Here is a 17,839-nt window from a genome sequence, read left to right as displayed (position 1 = left end):
CAAATGTCCGAATATAATTAAAAGTTGATGATAGACGCTCTCAAAAGGCACCCTCAATGCGAGGATGTATACAGGTGTTAAGTATTTAAGGAGATTCGGATCCTGTATATAAAAGAGCCGAGTCCGAAGGTTTAAGAAGCAGAAGAAGCACTCCCAGAGCGACGTTGTTGGGGGGGGCGCAATAATTCACTTTGCTATAATTTGGCAGAACGAACATTTTTTTTTGTGGGTCTTTCTTTTTGTGATAAATTCCAAATTTCGACAAAAACCGCTCCAATACGCTTGAAAAAGAAGTATTCTCATGAAAAATCCGATTGAAAAGCAGACACTGCATATAATGAAACAAATGACGTCATGATGAAATCAAATCAACGTCTCTGACGTTATGAACAAGTTTTGACATGGAAGTGACCTTCGATCAGAATTAGGGTTTTTCCCATCAGCTGACCATTTACATTCATCACCTCGACGATGTGAATCACTTATAACAAAGCTTTTTTCTCCAACACATGTGATACCTGCAACTGTATACCCTGGAGAATTTCCCACGGTCAAAAAACATGTTCTTGAGTGTTGAAAACACGGACTGAGTGTCAAATCCAAACAGAATGATAGGGACACTATTATCTGAAACGTGGGATACCATTCCACTTCTTGGTTTATGGATGGTTTGGATAGAAGAAACATCTCCGATGACAAATGATTCCGGTAATTTGTTAATTATCAAGTATCCACCATGGAAACAAACTGAATGGGACAAATCAGTTCCATGTTGAACGCTGTGGTCGACACCACCTGTGGTCTGAGGAATATCTGGTGATCCCACATCCCAAGACCACATCTTCCGGTATATACACACCTTAACACATATAAAAACTAGAAAAAGAATAATCAGAGATTGCAGACCCTCGCCCGGACATGTTTTGTGTACAGGTGTGTTACGTAATTAATCAGAGACATAATTAGAAAGGCCACTTTTATAACTGCTGGTGGTGATGACCGGGTACCAAAACGTCCCACTTTCATGCAACCCCGCTTTGATCGGACACTTGAACCTGACCTATGACATTTATTATTATGAAACTGAATTCAGAATGGGATTCAAATAAATTCAATTCAAATTAAATGGAAGACCAAATAGGTACAGTCCTCCATTGGAGTAATCAGAAGGAACCCAAAACAAGCAAAGAGCAAAGATGAAGTCATCAGGAGGAACCTCGATAGGATTCAGGTTTCAGCTGCAACTTCTCCACCCTCAAACCCATCCGGCACAGCCAAGTGAGCCTTTTCGCAAAAAAAAAAAAAAAAAAATTTAATGCAAAAAAAATCAAAAAGAACCCAGATCAAAAAAAATAAATAATTCTGGCTGCCAGACCATGGACCTGATCAAGTTGACATTTCAAACCTGTATTCCCCATGACTTCTAGATCATAATTGCAAAGTTTCATATCGATTGATTAAGCTGTTCCAGAGAAAACATTATTTAATATTTTTCTTCAATCCAATACGGCTACCAAACCATGTGAGTTGTCAATTATTCCTTAACAAACTTGTCCACCCATGGCTTGGGGATCATTTGTGTGAAGTTTCCACTCGATCTGTCCAGCCATTCTGGAGATTTTCTTTTTAATAGGTTTTAGGGTAAATCCAATATGGCTGCCAAACCATGTGACCGATAATGTCATATGTGTGAACCCTTTGTTCCTCATGGATAGCCAGTCAAATGTATGAAGTTTCACCTCGATCTGTTGAGCCCCTTCAGAGAAGATTTTTGAAGGTTTAAAAGAACAAACAATATAGCTGCCTAATCACGTGACCAATGACGTCATCAAACTTTTTTCAGTGGACCATTTTATCCCAAGATGACACTCAAACATTTCCATACTGATCAGATGTCGCATTCTGCATATGCAATTATGATGTCATAACGAAGGCATCTATGACATCATTTTAAAAAATCACACATTCCTCATGACGAGTACTTGCTATGTGGCAATTTTCAATTTTGTAATTGTTGCGGTTTCCGAGTTACAGAGGTCCAAAGTTATTCTGTTTTTTCAACATGGCTGCCACATTACGTGACCTATGACGTCATAATTATCATTGAAACATTCTACAGGAGTCGTCGCTCCCATGTTGAAAATTTTGTCTCGATCTGACAAGCGGTTGCAAAAAAAACCACTAAAGTTCTGTGCGTACAAACAAACAAATGAAAAATCACTGTGACACTTGGTGAAACGGAAGAGCACAAACCTCTGCCAGGCTGAACAGTTTACATTTTGTATCCCACTGATAGGTAGGATCTGAATCCAGACCTTAACCAAAATCAAATCACCTTGTTCATGTCACCTAACCAACTCTTCCACCACGTTTTGTCACAAGCCATCCACAACTTTTAGAGATAACATGCAATACATAGTTTTTGGTCCCATCTCTAAAATGGTGAAGACTCACCTGAAAAATTCTTGTATCTGGATCCGGATTAGAATCTTCACCAAAATTGAATCAATTAGTCCTTTTCACACAGCCAACCGGTCAACAAAGTTTCTTTAGAATCCATCCATAACCTTTTGAGATATTGCGCTATATATCGTTTTTGGCCCCATCTCTCAAAGGTGAAGGATCTTCACAAGATTTATCCAGACAACCTGATTGCCAACAGGAGTGGTAATGATTGCACGGTTGCTGCATATCTGGATGTGTTGGTTGGAGTTGGACAGAATGGTTTTAGTACTAGTGTATCTCATAAAGTTGATGATTTCAGTTTCCCTGTAGTCTTGTACACCTTTCCAGGTAGCAATGTACCAATTAAAAACGGTGACAATGTCTTTTCATCTCAGCTACTTCGGTAGATTTGCAAGAATTTGTTCAGTAAAGGATGATTTTGTGGAACATGGTGAGACGGTTTTTTTAAACCATGTTAAACAGAGGATATTGGTTCACGAAAAAAATATTTTCCCGAAAAAAATAAGTGACCACTACATTCGTTATTGTTGTGTGTCTGTCTGTCCGTCTGTATGTCTGTCTGTCCAGAGCATAGCTCTGTGGGTTTTGATCCGATCCTGATAAAATTTTGGTGGGAGGTTTATATCATGATCTAGTTGTGTTTTCCTGAGAATGGGCTTGGTGCGCCCATTATGGGGGGGAGCCACGCCCAAAAAACATGTGTTTTTAGGGGGTAGCCGATTTCAATTTCCATCTTCTCCTAGGGGATTTGTCGAATCTGACAGGGGTTTTGGTATTTGGTTAGCCCAATGGCACCTGCATAGCCCCACGGAGCTCGATTGTTCATTTTCGGCCCAAGGTCAAGGTCACAAGGTCACTAACTTAGAAAATTGCGAATTGTGTTTTTAGGGGATAGCCAATTTCAATTTGCATCTTCTCCTAGGGGGTTTGTCGAATCTGGCAGGGGTTTTGGTATTTGGTTAGCCCAATGGCACCTGCATAGCCCCACGGAGCTCAATTTTTTATTTTCGTCCCAAGGTCAAGGTCACAAGGTCACGAACTTAGAAAATTTTGAATTTTGACATAAAAATCATACGACCACCCAAACTTTGAGAGCGAGGATGACAATATTTTTTATGCATAATCTTCAGGTCATTCCCCACCTAAAGTCTTGAAACCATTTTGCTCTATCTCGAACACCTTGCCCGCGGCGCCCACTTCAAGTTTGTTTTTACGCTGATTTCATCAAAGTATGGATAATCCGAGGAGTGCAAAATGCCATATAGCCTATATGACGTTATATTGTTCCTGGAATGTTCCAGAGGAAGTTTTGCACCAAAGGTCATAATCCTTGACCTTTGACCTTTAAAGTTCACAAAGGTCAAATTTTCAAATTTGTTGGAATCGAACCGGGTTTTCGACCTTCTTCGACGAAATAACTCCAATAACCTATAGCACGTATCCTGCTTCCTTATTTTAATGTCCACAACATTGTTTTGTGACCTTTAAAGGTTATGCAAAGGTCAAATTTTTTAAGTTGTTGAACGAAACCGGGTTTTCGACATTTTGCAGCTAATAATCCGTCACTCGTACCACATCATGTTTATCATTTTTATAACTTGGTCAAACATTATCACATTGTCTCATCCTTGAATTCTGAAACAATCTACATCGTCAAATACCGCTCGTGAACCATCGTCGTCTTCAGACTTGTTTGACTGATTGTCTGATCAGGTCTTGCAAGAATGTCTTTAGATTCCATCGTCACCTTTTAAGTTTGGTTGGTTTTCATGTCAACAAGTTGCTATTACATTGCATTTGATATAATAATGAATTAATTATTTTAGTGAGGTAAATTCTTTAATTAATATTGTTGATTAAACATATATAGTGTTATGGATTTTAGAATCCGGTCTGATGAATGCATCCACACATCCAGGTCCTCAGATAGTTATTTACATAAATGCATGTTCAGATTAGCCCCATCCCCATGTCTAATGGGATCTTAAATGTGATGCGTTGAGAAGGGTAAAGGATAGATCCCCTCTCTTATGGGAAGCTTTTTTTCTTTACGACAGACACGTTCACACACATTTCTTTCACGAGCTCTGAAGCCCGCCTTCCTTTTTCCTCAGCAACATTCCTTCGTGAGCTCTGACGCTGCCTTTTTTGAGAGCGCACGGGTCGTCATGGTAACCATGCACCAGTGGGGCGGGGTGAGCTTGGGGCGGACTGACCGGTGGAGACGGCCCGGAGACATAAAAACGAGCACGAGCTACGTTCTGAGGAGAAAAAAAACTGTGAAGAGAAAAGCGTGAGGAGAAAAGAGGAGAGAAAAAGTGTGAAGAGAAAAGCGTGAGAAAACGTGTGAAGAGAAAAGCGGGAGGAGAAAAGAGAGAAAACATGTGAAGAGCAAAACATTCTGAGAGAAAAGCGGGAGGAGAAAATTGTGAAGAGAAAAAGTGTGAAGAGAAAAGCGGGAGAAAAGAGGAGAGAAAAAGTGTGAAGAGAAAAGCGTGTGAAGAGAAAAGCGGGAGGAGAAAAGAGAGAAAACATGTGAAGAGTAAAACGTTCTGAGAGAAAAGGGGGAGGAGAAAATAGTGAAGAGAAAAAGTGTGAAGAGAAAAGCGGGAGGAGAAAATAAGAGAGAAAACGTGTGAAGAGAAAAGCGGGAGGAGAAAAGAGGAGAGAAAACGTGTGAAGAGAAAAGCGGGAGGAGAAAAGAGGAGAGAAAGCGTGTGAAGAGAAAAGCGGGAGGAGAAAAGAGGAGAGAAAGCGTGTGAAGAGAAAAGCGGGAGGAGAAAAGAGGAGAGAAAGCGTGTGAAGAGAAAAGCGGGAGGAGAAAAGAGCAGAGAAAGTGTGTGAAGAGAAAAGGGGGAGGAGAAAAGAGGAGAGAAAAAGGGTGAAGAGAAAGGAGGGAGGAGGAAAAGAGGAGAGAAAACGTGTGAAGAGAAAAGCGGGAGGAGAAAAGAGGAGAGAAAACGTGTGAAGAGAAAAGCGGGAGGAGAAAAGAGGAGAGAAAACGTGTGAAGAGAAAAGCGGGAGGAGAAAAGAGGAGAGAAAACGTGTGAAGAGAAAAGCGGGAGGAGAAAAGAGGAGAGAAAACGTGTGAAGAGAAAAGCGGGAGGAGAAAAGAGGAGAGAAAACGTGTGAAGAGAAAAGCGGGAGGAGAAAAGAGGAGAGAAAACGTGTGAAGAGAAAAGCGGGAGGAGAAAAGAGGAGAGAAAACGTGTGAAGAGAAAAGCGGGAGGAGAAAAGAGGAGAGAAAACGTGTGAAGAGAAAAGCGGGAGGAGAAAAGAGGAGAGAAAACGTGTGAAGAGAAAAGCGGGAGGAGAAAAGAGGAGAGAAAACGTGTGAAGAGAAAAGCGGGAGGAGAAAAGAGGAGAGAAAACGTGTGAAGAGAAAAGCGGGCGGAGAAAAGAGGAGAGAGAACGTGTGAAGAGAAAAGCGGGAGGAGAAAAGAGGAGAGAAAACGTGTGAAGAGAAAAGCGGGAGGAGAAAAGAGGAGAGAAAACGTGTGAAGAGAAAAGCGGGAGGAGAAAAGAGGAGAGAAAACGTGTGAAGAGAAAAGCGGGAGGAGAAAAGAGGAGAGAAAACGTGTGAAGAGAAAAGTGGGAGGAGAAAAGAGGAGAGAAAACGTGTGAAGAGAAAAGCGGGAGGAGAAAAGAGGAGAGAAAACGTGTGAAGAGAAAAGCGGGAGGAGAAAAGAGGAGAGAAAACGTGTGAAGAGAAAAGCGGGAGGAGAAAAGAGGAGAGAAAGCGTGTGAAGAGAAAAGCGGGAGGAGAAAAGAGGAGAGAGAACGTGTGAAGAGAAAAGCGGGAGGAGAAAAGAGGAGAGAAAACGTGTGAAGAGAAAAGCGGGAGGAGAAAAGAGGAGAGAAAACGTGTGAAGGGTAAAACGTTGTGAGAGAAAATTGTGAAGAGAAAAAGCGAAAGGAGAGAGGAAAAAGCAAAGGGTGAGAGAAGCGAGCAAGAAGCGAGTGTCTGACCAGCGCCTACGAGACAATTCGCCCTTCCCAGTGCTTGGGCAAGCGAGTGTGTGGTGTGCGTGTGGGTGTCTGACCAGCGCCGACGAGACAATTCGTCTTCTTACATTCACTTAAAAAATTCTCAGATCGGATCTTCACCAAAATTAAGCGTTGCTGTCCTTGGCCGGTCAACTACATACACAAAAAAATTCAGAACTAATGCTTCAAAATTGTGGCCAAAAATCGTGTGACAGACAGACAGACAGAGGTGAAAATTCACTCATAGAGTAACACTCGGCGAAATGGAACGGCACTCGGTAGAATGCATATCTCCGCCAGGCTGAATAGTTTGCATTTTGTATCCCACTGATAGGTCAGATCTTAATAGGGACCTCAACCAAAATCAAATCAGCATGTTCTCGTCACCAAGCAAATTCTACCAACTCGTTATGTCAAAAGTCATTCACAACTTTTCGAGATGTCATGCTATGCATAGTTTTTGGCCCCATCTCTCAATAGTGAAGAATCACTGAAAAAAATTATCGTATCCAGATTCGTTTCTTCACCAAAATTGAACCAATTAATCCTTTTCACACACCCAACCAGTGCACAAAGTTTCTGCAGAATCCATCCATAACCTTTTGAGATTATGAATGGATATATCGTTTTTGGCCCCATCTCTCAATGGTGAAGGAATTCTCGAATCCGGATTTGGATCTTCACCAAAATCGAATCAATATGTCATGGTCACACACCCAAACTGTCCATCAAATTTCATCCGAATCCGTCGACAACTTTTTGAGATGTCATGCAATATCGTTTTTGCACCATCTCTCTATGGTGAAGAATCAGTTAGAAATTAAATAATTCTCGTATCCAGATCTGATTTGGATCTTCACCAAAATTGAATCAATTAAATTGTTCTTCGTGGTACTCCCAATCTGTCCACCAAGTTTCGTGTGAATCCATCCATAACCATTTGAGATATTGTGCTATATATCATTTTGGCCCCCATCCCTCAATCGTGAAGATTCAATGAAAAAATTCTCAAATCTGGATCCGGATTTGGATCTTCATCAAAATTAAGCATTGCTGTCTTTGGCCAGTCACCAAAACACACACAAAAAAAAAATTCAGAACGAATGCTTGAAAACCGTGGCCAAAAATCGTGTGTGACAGACAGACAAATGCTTCAGACCAACATATAATACTTAGCAAAAAACAACATTTTGCCAAGTAACAAACAAACAAGCAAGCAGTCATAGACTGGTACTTCCAAAATCGTCAACTTGACCTCTGAACTTGTCTAATAAAAGCTGTCTCCAGAGAAGGTAGCGACGCAAACCAGAAGTTTCTACGATGATTCTGTACCAAACCATCAAAAATCGAATGTTTGACCTCACTGTGACCTTGACCTTTGACCAAAACCGAATCAGCGCGAGCCATCACCCTCCTGAATCACGTGGTGTAATTTGACATTGGTAGCTTCTTCCGTTCTCGAGTTACCGCAGATAAACGTAACGTAAAGGTCACACTCGACGGCCCCGTCAGTGACATCAGCCAATTTACGCGATGGCGTCGGCGCACAGACGCAAAACCGATTTACGTGACTCAATGACGCGTCTGCTCGAGAGTGCTGCGCCATGTGACGAGCCGTGACGCGGCAGGTGAAATATTTTTATACAATCTTAAAACGTCTCCAAAACATCCGATTTTTACCAGAATTTCGACAACCGAGTGTTAAGCGTCCTAAGCGATCGCAAAAACCGAAGACAAAATTAAAATCGAAGTTAAAACGATCTCGTAACGTCGACCGAAGCAAAAATAATCCATTTCTCCACAGGAAGTTACAGAATTATTTAATATTATTTTATAACACTGAAATTTTTAAAACAGCCGTAACTCGACGAATTGACACACAAATTCCGCCGAACTTTCCTCGATCTTCCAAACTCACGCTCCGTCAATAATAACTGTGGTAACTTTTCTCGAGTTATCATGTTTTAGATGTTTGAGCTCACTGTGACCTTGACCTTTGACCGAATTTGACCAAAATCTAATCAGCGGTAGCCATCACCGTCCTGAATCACGTGATGTAATTTGACATTGGTAGCTTCTTCCATTTTCGAGTTATCGTGCCTACAAACAAACACACAAACACACAGAGGACGGAAGTCATCAAAATACTTACGAAATCTTTACATTTCGTAAGTAACAAATGGACTCAGAACCATAACGCTCTCCTTTGGTGAGGGTAAAAACGACCACTTAATTTAACGGGAGGGGAGGAGGTTGTGGTGGATGTGTGCACGCAATGTTCCTCTCCTGACTGGTAACAGGAATTGTTGAGCTCATTCCGCTCACATGACTAAGTATGTCAAAATGACAGACTGTAAATTTCTTAAAAAATCTTCTCCTGATCCACCAGTCAGAATGCTACCATATTTGGGTTACCACATTAGGAAAGGGCAAGGATATTAAATTGCTGGTCATTCCAATCGCGTGACCGGATGTGTGTCAAAATGGCCGACAGTCAAGTTTTTTTGGAAAATCGCGTAAATTCCTTCAAAAATCTTATTCGCCGGACCCGCCAGTCAGAATGTTACCAAATTTGGGTGACAACATGAGGACAGGGTCCTAATGTTAAATTTCAGAGAATATACTGATCACATGACCAGAAGTGTGACAAAATGGCGAACTTACTCAATGTTTGTGAAAATCGTATGAATTGCTTCACAAATTTTCTTCTCCAGATCCACCAGTCAGAATCCGACCAAATTAGGGTCACGTTAGGATACAGTCCCAATGTTAAATTGCGGAGATCATGCTGATCATGCAACCGGAAGTGTGTCAAAATGGCGGTCACACAACTTCCTTCCAAAATTTTCTTCTGCCGACCCAACTGTCAGAACGCGAACAAATTTGAGTTGCAACATTATGGTCGGGTAGGGATTATAATTATATTGTTGAAGTCGTGCGAATCACGTGACCAGAAGTGTGTCAAAATGGCTGACTTAGTCAACTTTTGGGAAAATTCTCAAAAAATTGGTGATATCGGCCAAGCATGTATCTGTTGGGTGGTCACTAGACTACCCTTATTCTCAGGTTTTCTGTCTGTCTGTTTGTTTGTATGTAATTGACAGCTCTGGAGGCCAGAGGAGTCAACCGATTTTGATGAAACTTGACTGGTAGGTTCATACCAGGTTCTAGTTGTATGCTTTTGGGCACCGTTGCTATGGACGCTACCGTTGCCTAGCAATGGGACTTTGAAATTTTTGAAAAAAATCCTAAATTTTTTTTTTCGAAAATCAAAAATCGGCTTCCGTGCTTTAATGTGCACTATAATCAACCTCTGTCAAAAATTTTCAGCCCGATTCGTCAAAAACTGTATGACGAGTATGCAATTATATTGGTTCACGAACGCCAGAGCCAGAGTGACCACTATATTTGTTATGTTTGTCTGTCTGTCTGTCCTGAGCATAGCTCCGTGGGTTTTCATCCAATCCTGATAAAATTTAGGTGGGAGGTTTATATCATGATCTAGTTCTGTTTTCCTGAGAAATGGGTGTGCTGCGCCCATTATGGGCGGAGCCACGCCCAAAAACATGTGTTTTTAGGGGGTAGCCGATTTCAAGTTTCATCTTCTCCGAGGGGGTTTGTCGAATCTGGCAGGGGTTTTGGTATTTGGTTCGCGCAATGGCCCCTGCATAGCCCCACGGAGCTCAATTTTTCATTTTCGTCCCAAGGTCAAGGTCACAAGGTCACAAACTTAGAAAATATCCAAAAAAAATCAATAAATTGGGCATCGAGCTCCTAGGGTTTTCAACTGTTTCAAATGAAAGTTGGTATGCAAGTAGTGCTCTTCGAGTACTACAACTTTCATCATTTTCGTTTTTCCCGATTCCTGCCAGTTTGTCCGTGGCGTCCCCTCGAAAGTCAAAAAATAAAAAAGGCGAACCGTGTACATTGCTCGTGAACCATCGCCATCTCCAGACTTGTTACTATATGCTTTCACCCCAACATTCGCGTTGGGATTCCCTAACGTAGGGTTAGGGAATCGAACACAAATGATGAATGGATAGATGCTCGTCATGTTCCTATATGGAACAACGAACGGCAAAAATGCCATCTGTGTTCTCTTATCTACATATTTCAAATTTGCCTTAGTCTAGCGACCACCCATGTCACCTACCGGCTTGTGTGTATGTGGTGCGGTATGTGTGTGTGTTGTTCACAAAGCATAACATATTCTCGCTGATAACACCCCTACCCCCACCCCTCTCTCTCCCCCTCTTTCTGTCTCTGGAAGGTCATTATGTCTAGTCTAGACAGTGGTCATCTCAGTATGTGTCTGGATGGTGGTTATGTCCAGGTGGGGTTTGTCTCCAGACGTGTCCGGATTGCATATATCTCCGGATGTGTCTGGGCAGTGTTTATGTCTGGACAGCTTGGCTCCGGACGCGTCCGGGCGGTGTTTGTCTCCGAACGTGTCTGGGCAATGTTTATGTCTGGACAGGAGTTTATCTCCGGACACGTCCCAACGGTGTTTGTCTCTGGACAGCTTGGCTCCAGATGCATCCGGGCGGTGTTTGTATCCAAACGTATCCGGGCGGTGTTTATGTCTGGACGGGAGTTTGTCTCCGGACGTGCATCTCCATATGTGTCTGGACAGTGGTAATGTCCGGGCGGGGTTCGTCTCCAAACATGTCCAGATGGTATTTATCTCTAGATGTGTCCGGAAAGGAGTTCGTCTCCGGACGTGGTGTTTATGTCCGGACGGGAGTTTGTCTCCGGACATGTCTGAGCGGTGTTTGTCTCTGGGTGGTATAGTATGACCAGTAGAAAATGGATTTCAGACGTTATTTTGTTTCCATCTTCACTGCTATACGATGCAGAATAATTATGATGAGACGGTATGAATCGTAATTGACGCTCTACCGCACGTCTGCCTTTCCTCCCTCCTCACTATCTCTTCACTCTTTATATTCCTTTTCCATATTTCAAATTTGCTCAAATGACATCCAACTCAAACTTTGCTCTTGTGGTGAGTCTGTGGATCTCTTGGAAAAGTTTCTGGAAAGCAAAATAAGTAGTTTCTAGAGTGCAATACAACAATGTATATTTAAGTGTGTTTACTAGAGCCCCAACCTACAAGTTACTCGGGGAATTAGGATTTAAACTACATGTACAATACTACAACTTTAATGGCCCCAATTATTTCAACCTAATGGTTGAACCTAATGGGTTGAACCTATTTCAACCTAATGGGGGTTGGCTGGGGAACGTTTTTGGCCCAAGTATTTTACAAACCTCCGAACCAGGTCAGATATTTAACTGAAGGTGGATTTCTTTTGCACTTTGTTCAGGGCACCGGGGATAACTCACCTCCCCTTTGTGAATGACACCATGGGTTATTTCACTCGACCAAGCCAATAAATGGGACATCCAGCTCAATGTCCATCGGACATACGGGATGCTGCGATGCCAGTCCTTGCCTTTGAAGCACCAATCTGGCAACTCATTTTCTATTTGGAACGGGGATCGAACCCAACCTCGACAGTTAAAATGTACCTCTGCACCATCCTCATGTCAGACACGTTAATTAGCATTTGAGTCACAATGATTTTGTCGAACAAGAATCTGTCACATACCTCCATGCCACACTTAAAAAGGGGATCACAAGTTTTTCTAGAAATGTTAAACAAAGCTGATTTGTAAATGTATTTATTTACACTGCAAAAAGTTTCAACAATCACCTACAGCTGCTTAAAATTTTCATACTTATGTGGCCATTTTCAATTCACTTTTGCATGATTATTTTTGCATTTTATTTCAGAACAATACAACTAAAACTAGAACGGCACTCGGTAGAGCGCATATCTCCACCAGGCTGAACAGTTTATGATATGTATCCCACTGATGGACCAGATCTGCATCCAGACCTGAACCCCCCCCCTCAAATATATATTTTTTAAACGCTCAAATTTGCTTGTTCTCATCACACAACCAACTCATCTACCGACTTTTGTCATCTACAGTTTTGTCATGTAATTTTTGGCCGCATCTCTCAATAATGAAGAATCAATTGGAAAAAAAAAAAAAAACTCGGATCCTGATCTTCACCAAAATCGAATCAATTCATCCCTGGAACACACTCTATCTGTCCACCAAATTTTGTCCGAATCCGTCCAGAACTTTGAGATATTGTCCTTACAGACAGGGATGGAAACATAACCTCCGTCCACCTTCGGTGTAAAGGAAAATGTAAGTAAAAATTCCTTTACTTGTTCATCAGTGACTGGAGTCGACACGCTCTTATAAAAAAAAATTATTGCCTCTAACTGCCTTGAGCTGTAAGCTCAGCCAACAAGGCTCTGATGGAAAACCTCCAGGAAGGGAGAGGGAAGGGAAGACAGGGAACGAGAAGGGGAGAGAGGGAGAGGAAAAGGCAAAATGCTGATCATCAACATTGAGTGTTGAAATTAAATGTCGATGACTGACTTACCTTGTTTTTCTACAAGTCACAGCAATTCCAATTCATATTTTGCTCCATATTCCTTTGGTTCAGTTCAAAGTTAAGATCATAACCACCATCTTTGTGTTCTACTTTAAAAAGATGTCACAGAATCGAATGTTCCAGTCATTCCTGACATAACTAATCAAGGGGAAGGTGGAACAAAGTCCTGCCTTACTTCGGCTTCAAAAAGCTGAGCTTCACAAAGCTTCATGCGCTTCTGATGTAGATACCAACTGCACTGCCACACGAGAATGTTCTGATGAATAGATTATCCTTTTACACATAAAACCATGTCCTTCTTCTATGGTTAAAAAAAGAATTACTGTGCAAGGGAAAATCGTTTTAATACACCAAAGATCACAGCACACCATTGAAACAGATTTACAGTAAATGTCAAGTATAATCTTAAGAGCAGTTATAAGCACCCATAACATTAATCACGGGGCTCATCAGCACGCAAATTAGTTTCAAAATGCCCTTCAGGCCAACATAGAAGGAATGGACGGGTGAATGCGAGAATAAAGCAATGTTCATGCAAGAGAGCTACAAAATTATACAGCAATTGCCACTTTCTGTAATTCAAAACATTAAGTCACAGACTTGCAATTTTACCAACTTATCAAAACAGCCCGATTCTCAAAAATACGGCTCAATCAATCAATCACTCAATCGATCTCTCTATACAGCGTTTTTCATTTAGAAGTAAAATCTCAAAGCTCTTGACAAAGAAGGATGGGATTTTAAAAAAGTAATACTTGAGAAAAAGCAACAGTAAAAAGATGAGATTTTTAGGAGGGATTTGTAAGTTATAACTGATCAGGCCGTGCAGATTTTTAAAAGGCAGCAAGGTCGACAGCTGAGAATTTCTGAAAAAATAAAATGCTCAATCACCAAAAAGGTCATTACTGGCAATGTTATTTTCCAGTTCAATCTTCACATAGATTATGGTTGCAAAATGGAATTGTCAGAAACCGTAACTTTCCAAGAAAGTTTGGACAGCACGGGACGATGCTGTGGAAAAGAGCACGGCGACATTAGTCCCCGTTTCCGTAACTTAACTCAGATCAGTTGACAGTCATAAAGGCTGCAGATAAACGTTACCAAACATTCCAACTTCTCAAAATCCTCACAATGAACACAGGGTTTTCTCCCTGGGGCATTATGGCATCATCAGCAGAATACACCATCATCTTAGAACATATTTTGCTTTTAACTGATACCAGACGACCGTGAACCCGTTGGGTTCCCATTGTGACAGGGGTTGATAAAAAAATCATTAAAAAAAAAAGATAGCTCCAGCGAACTATACCGCTGAGGTTGTTTGCATTGATCAAATAATCCTGAAGAGTACTTGAGTGAATAGGGAATTGATTTTTTAATAATTTTTTTCGTTGCCCGATTTGAACAAAACTTGATATTGCGCGTCAATGTGAAAAAACAAAACGGAGAAAAGAAAGTTGAAGAAATTATTGTGCATAATCTTCGAAACACAATTTTATTTATTAATGAACACGGAAGTATTAGATCAAAATGGCGATGCTTATTTTATGCTTAAAAATAAATCGTTCTGTCTATACTGAATGTTTGAGATTTTTTAATGCATCATTTCAAGGAAAAAAAAAAGATAGCTCCAGCGAACTATACCACTGAGGTTGTTTGCATTGATCAAATAATCCCGAAGAGTACTTGACTGAATTGGGAATTGATTTTTTAATAATTTTTTCGTTGCCAGATTTGAACGAAACTTGATACACCGCAGGAGAATGGTGAGTAAGGTGGCCCTAAATTTTTTGCGCTATCGTGTACCGTTTTGCCTGTATTTCGGGAACATGCATACATACATACATACATACATACAAGATGAGAGTTTTAGTAATATATAGATAGATGCTTTAAGTGTCAGCCAACACGTTTCAAAAACGATTATTCTGTTTTGGGTTCGTTAAAATAACGTTTTGGAGCAATAGCTTAATGTTTTTGTTTTTAAAAAAGTCTTCTGGGTTTTAGATTTGATATGGAATCACCCCCAGACAATAATTTACATCAATTATATATCATGCATAGCCAACATCATCTTCATCATGGAATTGCACTGTATGCTGATTGGTTATTAAACTTTGTCCCCAATTGTCTGTCTTCGCCATTATGCAAAAATCTACATCGGAGACAGCGTCATGTTTGTGGCCACTCCCTCTTCGTCTTACTTCAGCATTCTGCACAACCAATTTTCATGAAACTTCGCTTCCCTTTGTCTGTACAAGCAATAGTGCAGCAAGCAAAAAAACCCCACACATTTCTTGGTTATCACAGCAATCAAAAAAGGTGTCACAAACCAAGAAACCTAAACTGTGACAGAAAATTAAGATTGTAAGAAAAGAGAGAAGGGCAGAGATAATAAAGGAAGAAAGATGGATTTTTATTGCAAATTGTTTTGATTTGATGGTGGAGTCAACACCGGTTAAAAGGGAATAAAACTTTCTCCTCACACACAACTGAGTCACAAGTGTCAACGAACCCCTTTTCCTATTCATTGTTCAAAAAACTGTGGACTTTGCACACAGACTGGGTGTTGTGTGGCACATCTTTGGTTTCAAAAGTTTTCATATCTTTTAATTATTTTTTTCTGGGCAGAACTCTGAAACTTAGTAAAGTTTCTCCAGAATACTCCCAAGAAATAGTTTCTGCAAAATATCCATCTCTAAGTCTTCAAGAACACGATGACAAAGTTTTACTTTCTCATATTATATACCACAAAAAAACCAAAAAAGAAAAATACAAGTAATTTGAAATGTACAGAGGTTATAGTGCATGAGGGGTGGCGAGATGGCCTCAAGGTACACACACTTGCCTCTCAGCCATCTAGCCTGGTTTCAAATCCCGACCCAACTATAAACTGCCATTCCAGTGTTTTACAGGCAGAGTGATTCATCAACATGTGTGCCGTCCTTTGGATGAGCATTAAACTTTGCGTCCCATCTGCCATTATCAGTTGGTGGATGTTAAAGATCACGCAGTCTCCTTCGTGAAGAGTAGTTGAGCTATCGCCATTCCTACCCTAACTACTGCTGGGAAGGCAATGGCCAACCATCCAGTATAACCCTTGTCAATAAACTGCTTCAGCAGCACTGAACCTGCTTTCAGAAAGAACACCATTATACCTCTTATGCAGGAGTCTAAACCAAAAAAAGGAAATGTCACAAACAAACAAACAAAAAAAAAAAAAATTAAAAGTGGGCCTAATGTATGTTTTATAACCTTGGGCATAAACATGCAAAAATACATTTACAATCTCAATCTCCTCTCTGTAAAGTGACTCAGTACAGCATGCTCTTCAATGCCAATAAAAGTGGAACTTCATAACAAAGATCATGAACCAGATCATGAACCCACCAGGTTGGTTTCCAAGCCAACACCAGTTTAACAAATACACAGGACCAGTACACACATACCAAATTGGCATGGGGGTAAATGGTTAAAGCAATACAATAATCTGATTATTTAATTGGGGGCAAGAGAAAATGCGGGTGAATTAATGGAGAGTAGGTTTAGGATCAGTAGGATTTGAGAGCAGGGGGAAAGAAGAGGGGGAAATAGAGGGGGGAAAAAGAGGGGGAAAAAGAGGGGGGGGGAAAAGAGGGGGGGAAAAGAGGGGGGAAAGAGGGGGAGAAAGAGGGGGAGAAAGAGGGGGAGAAAGAGGGGGGAGAAAGAGGGGGGAAAAGAGGGGGGAAAAGAGGGGGGAAAGAGGGGGGAAAGAGGGGGGAAAGAGGGGGGAAAGAGGGGGGAAAGAGGGGGAAAGAGGGGGAAAGAGGGGGGGAAAGAGGGGGGGGAAAAGAGGGGGGAAAAGAGGGGGGAAAAGAGGGGGAAAAGAGGGGGGAAAAGAGGGGGAAAAGAGGGGGGAAAGAGGGGGGAAAGAGGGGGGAAAGAGGGGGAAGAGGGGGAAAGAGGGGGGAAAGAGGGGGGAAAGAGGGGGAGAAGAGGGAGAAGAGGGGGAGAAGAGGGGGGAGAGAGGGGGAAGAGGGGGGAAGAGGGGGGAAGAGAGAGGGGAAAGAGGGGGGAAAGAGGGGGGAAAGAGGGGGAAAGAGGGGGAAAGAGGGGGGAAAGAGGGGGGAAAGAGGGGGAAAGAGGGGGGAAAGAGGGGGGAAAAGAGGGGGAAAGAGGGGGAAAGAGGGGGAAAGAGGGGGAAAAGAGGGGGGAAAAGAGGGGGGAAAAGAGGGGGAAAAGAGGGGGGAAGAGGGGGGAAAGAGGGGGAAAGGGGGAAAGGGGGAAAGGGGGAAAGGGGGAAAGGGGGAAAGGGGGGAAAAGAGGGGGAAAAAGAGGGGGAAGAAGAGGGGGAAGAAGAGGGGGGGAGGAAGGTGAGCATATAAAGTAATGGCTGATTTATCACAAACTGCTTTGTATGTGAACGAATTGGTATTCTTGGCCCACGTTGTCACATAAGTATGCAGTGCTCAGAAGATCCAGAATTTGCCTTTGGGAACAAAAATAAGAGTTTACATTACTGGAGTAGGGATAACACTGTGTGTCAATCCTCACTTCAATTCCACAAACTTTTCAAACCCAATGTGTGTGTGAACACTTGTGGAAAATATGCATTGTGACAGTCCATTAAAACCTATAGACCGTGAGAAGATTGCCTGAATGGCCACCCCTTACCCACCTCTCCTGCCAGCAGGTCCTCAGGAGGCAACCCCAGTTTTTGAAGCTGTATGGGCAATACAGACAAGTCAAAAGGAGCAATACTAGGTTCATTTGCACTGCATCACAAACTGCCAAGTACAATAAAAGAGGGTTGTGGAAGACAATAAGGTGAATACTTCAAACTAAATACGAGGAAACTGGTGGATATGAGATGCATTGAGAAACTAGGTGTGCAAGAAATGAAAAAAATACCATAACATGAAAAGCCTT

The 17,839-nt window shown here is 41.7% G+C and overlaps 1 protein-coding gene across 1 annotated transcript in view; it reads right to left on the bottom strand.

Moving 5' to 3' along the window:
* Window positions 1–17,278: 17,278 nt before the first annotated feature.
* The window catches only part of PEX19 (peroxisomal biogenesis factor 19), a 47,036-nt gene continuing 46,475 nt past the window's right edge, over window positions 17,279–17,839 (bottom strand). The window contains exons 7-8 of the mRNA XM_085866554.1: window positions 17,589–17,633; window positions 17,279–17,399 (exon numbers count right to left, since the gene is read on the bottom strand). Of these exons, the coding sequence (XP_085722680.1) occupies window positions 17,361–17,399; window positions 17,589–17,633 (84 nt within the window). The 3' untranslated portion in view covers window positions 17,279–17,360. The remainder of the gene's footprint in view (window positions 17,400–17,588; window positions 17,634–17,839) is intronic.

This window comes from Eptatretus burgeri, chromosome 2 (assembly GCF_056783735.1).
Source record: "Eptatretus burgeri isolate ZD-2024b chromosome 2, Ebu_testis_v1, whole genome shotgun sequence".
In the NCBI taxonomy this organism is placed as follows: domain Eukaryota; kingdom Metazoa; phylum Chordata; class Myxini; order Myxiniformes; family Myxinidae; genus Eptatretus; species Eptatretus burgeri.
The sequence above is the reverse complement of the archived record's forward strand: the minus strand, read 5'-3'. Positions and strand labels throughout refer to the sequence as shown.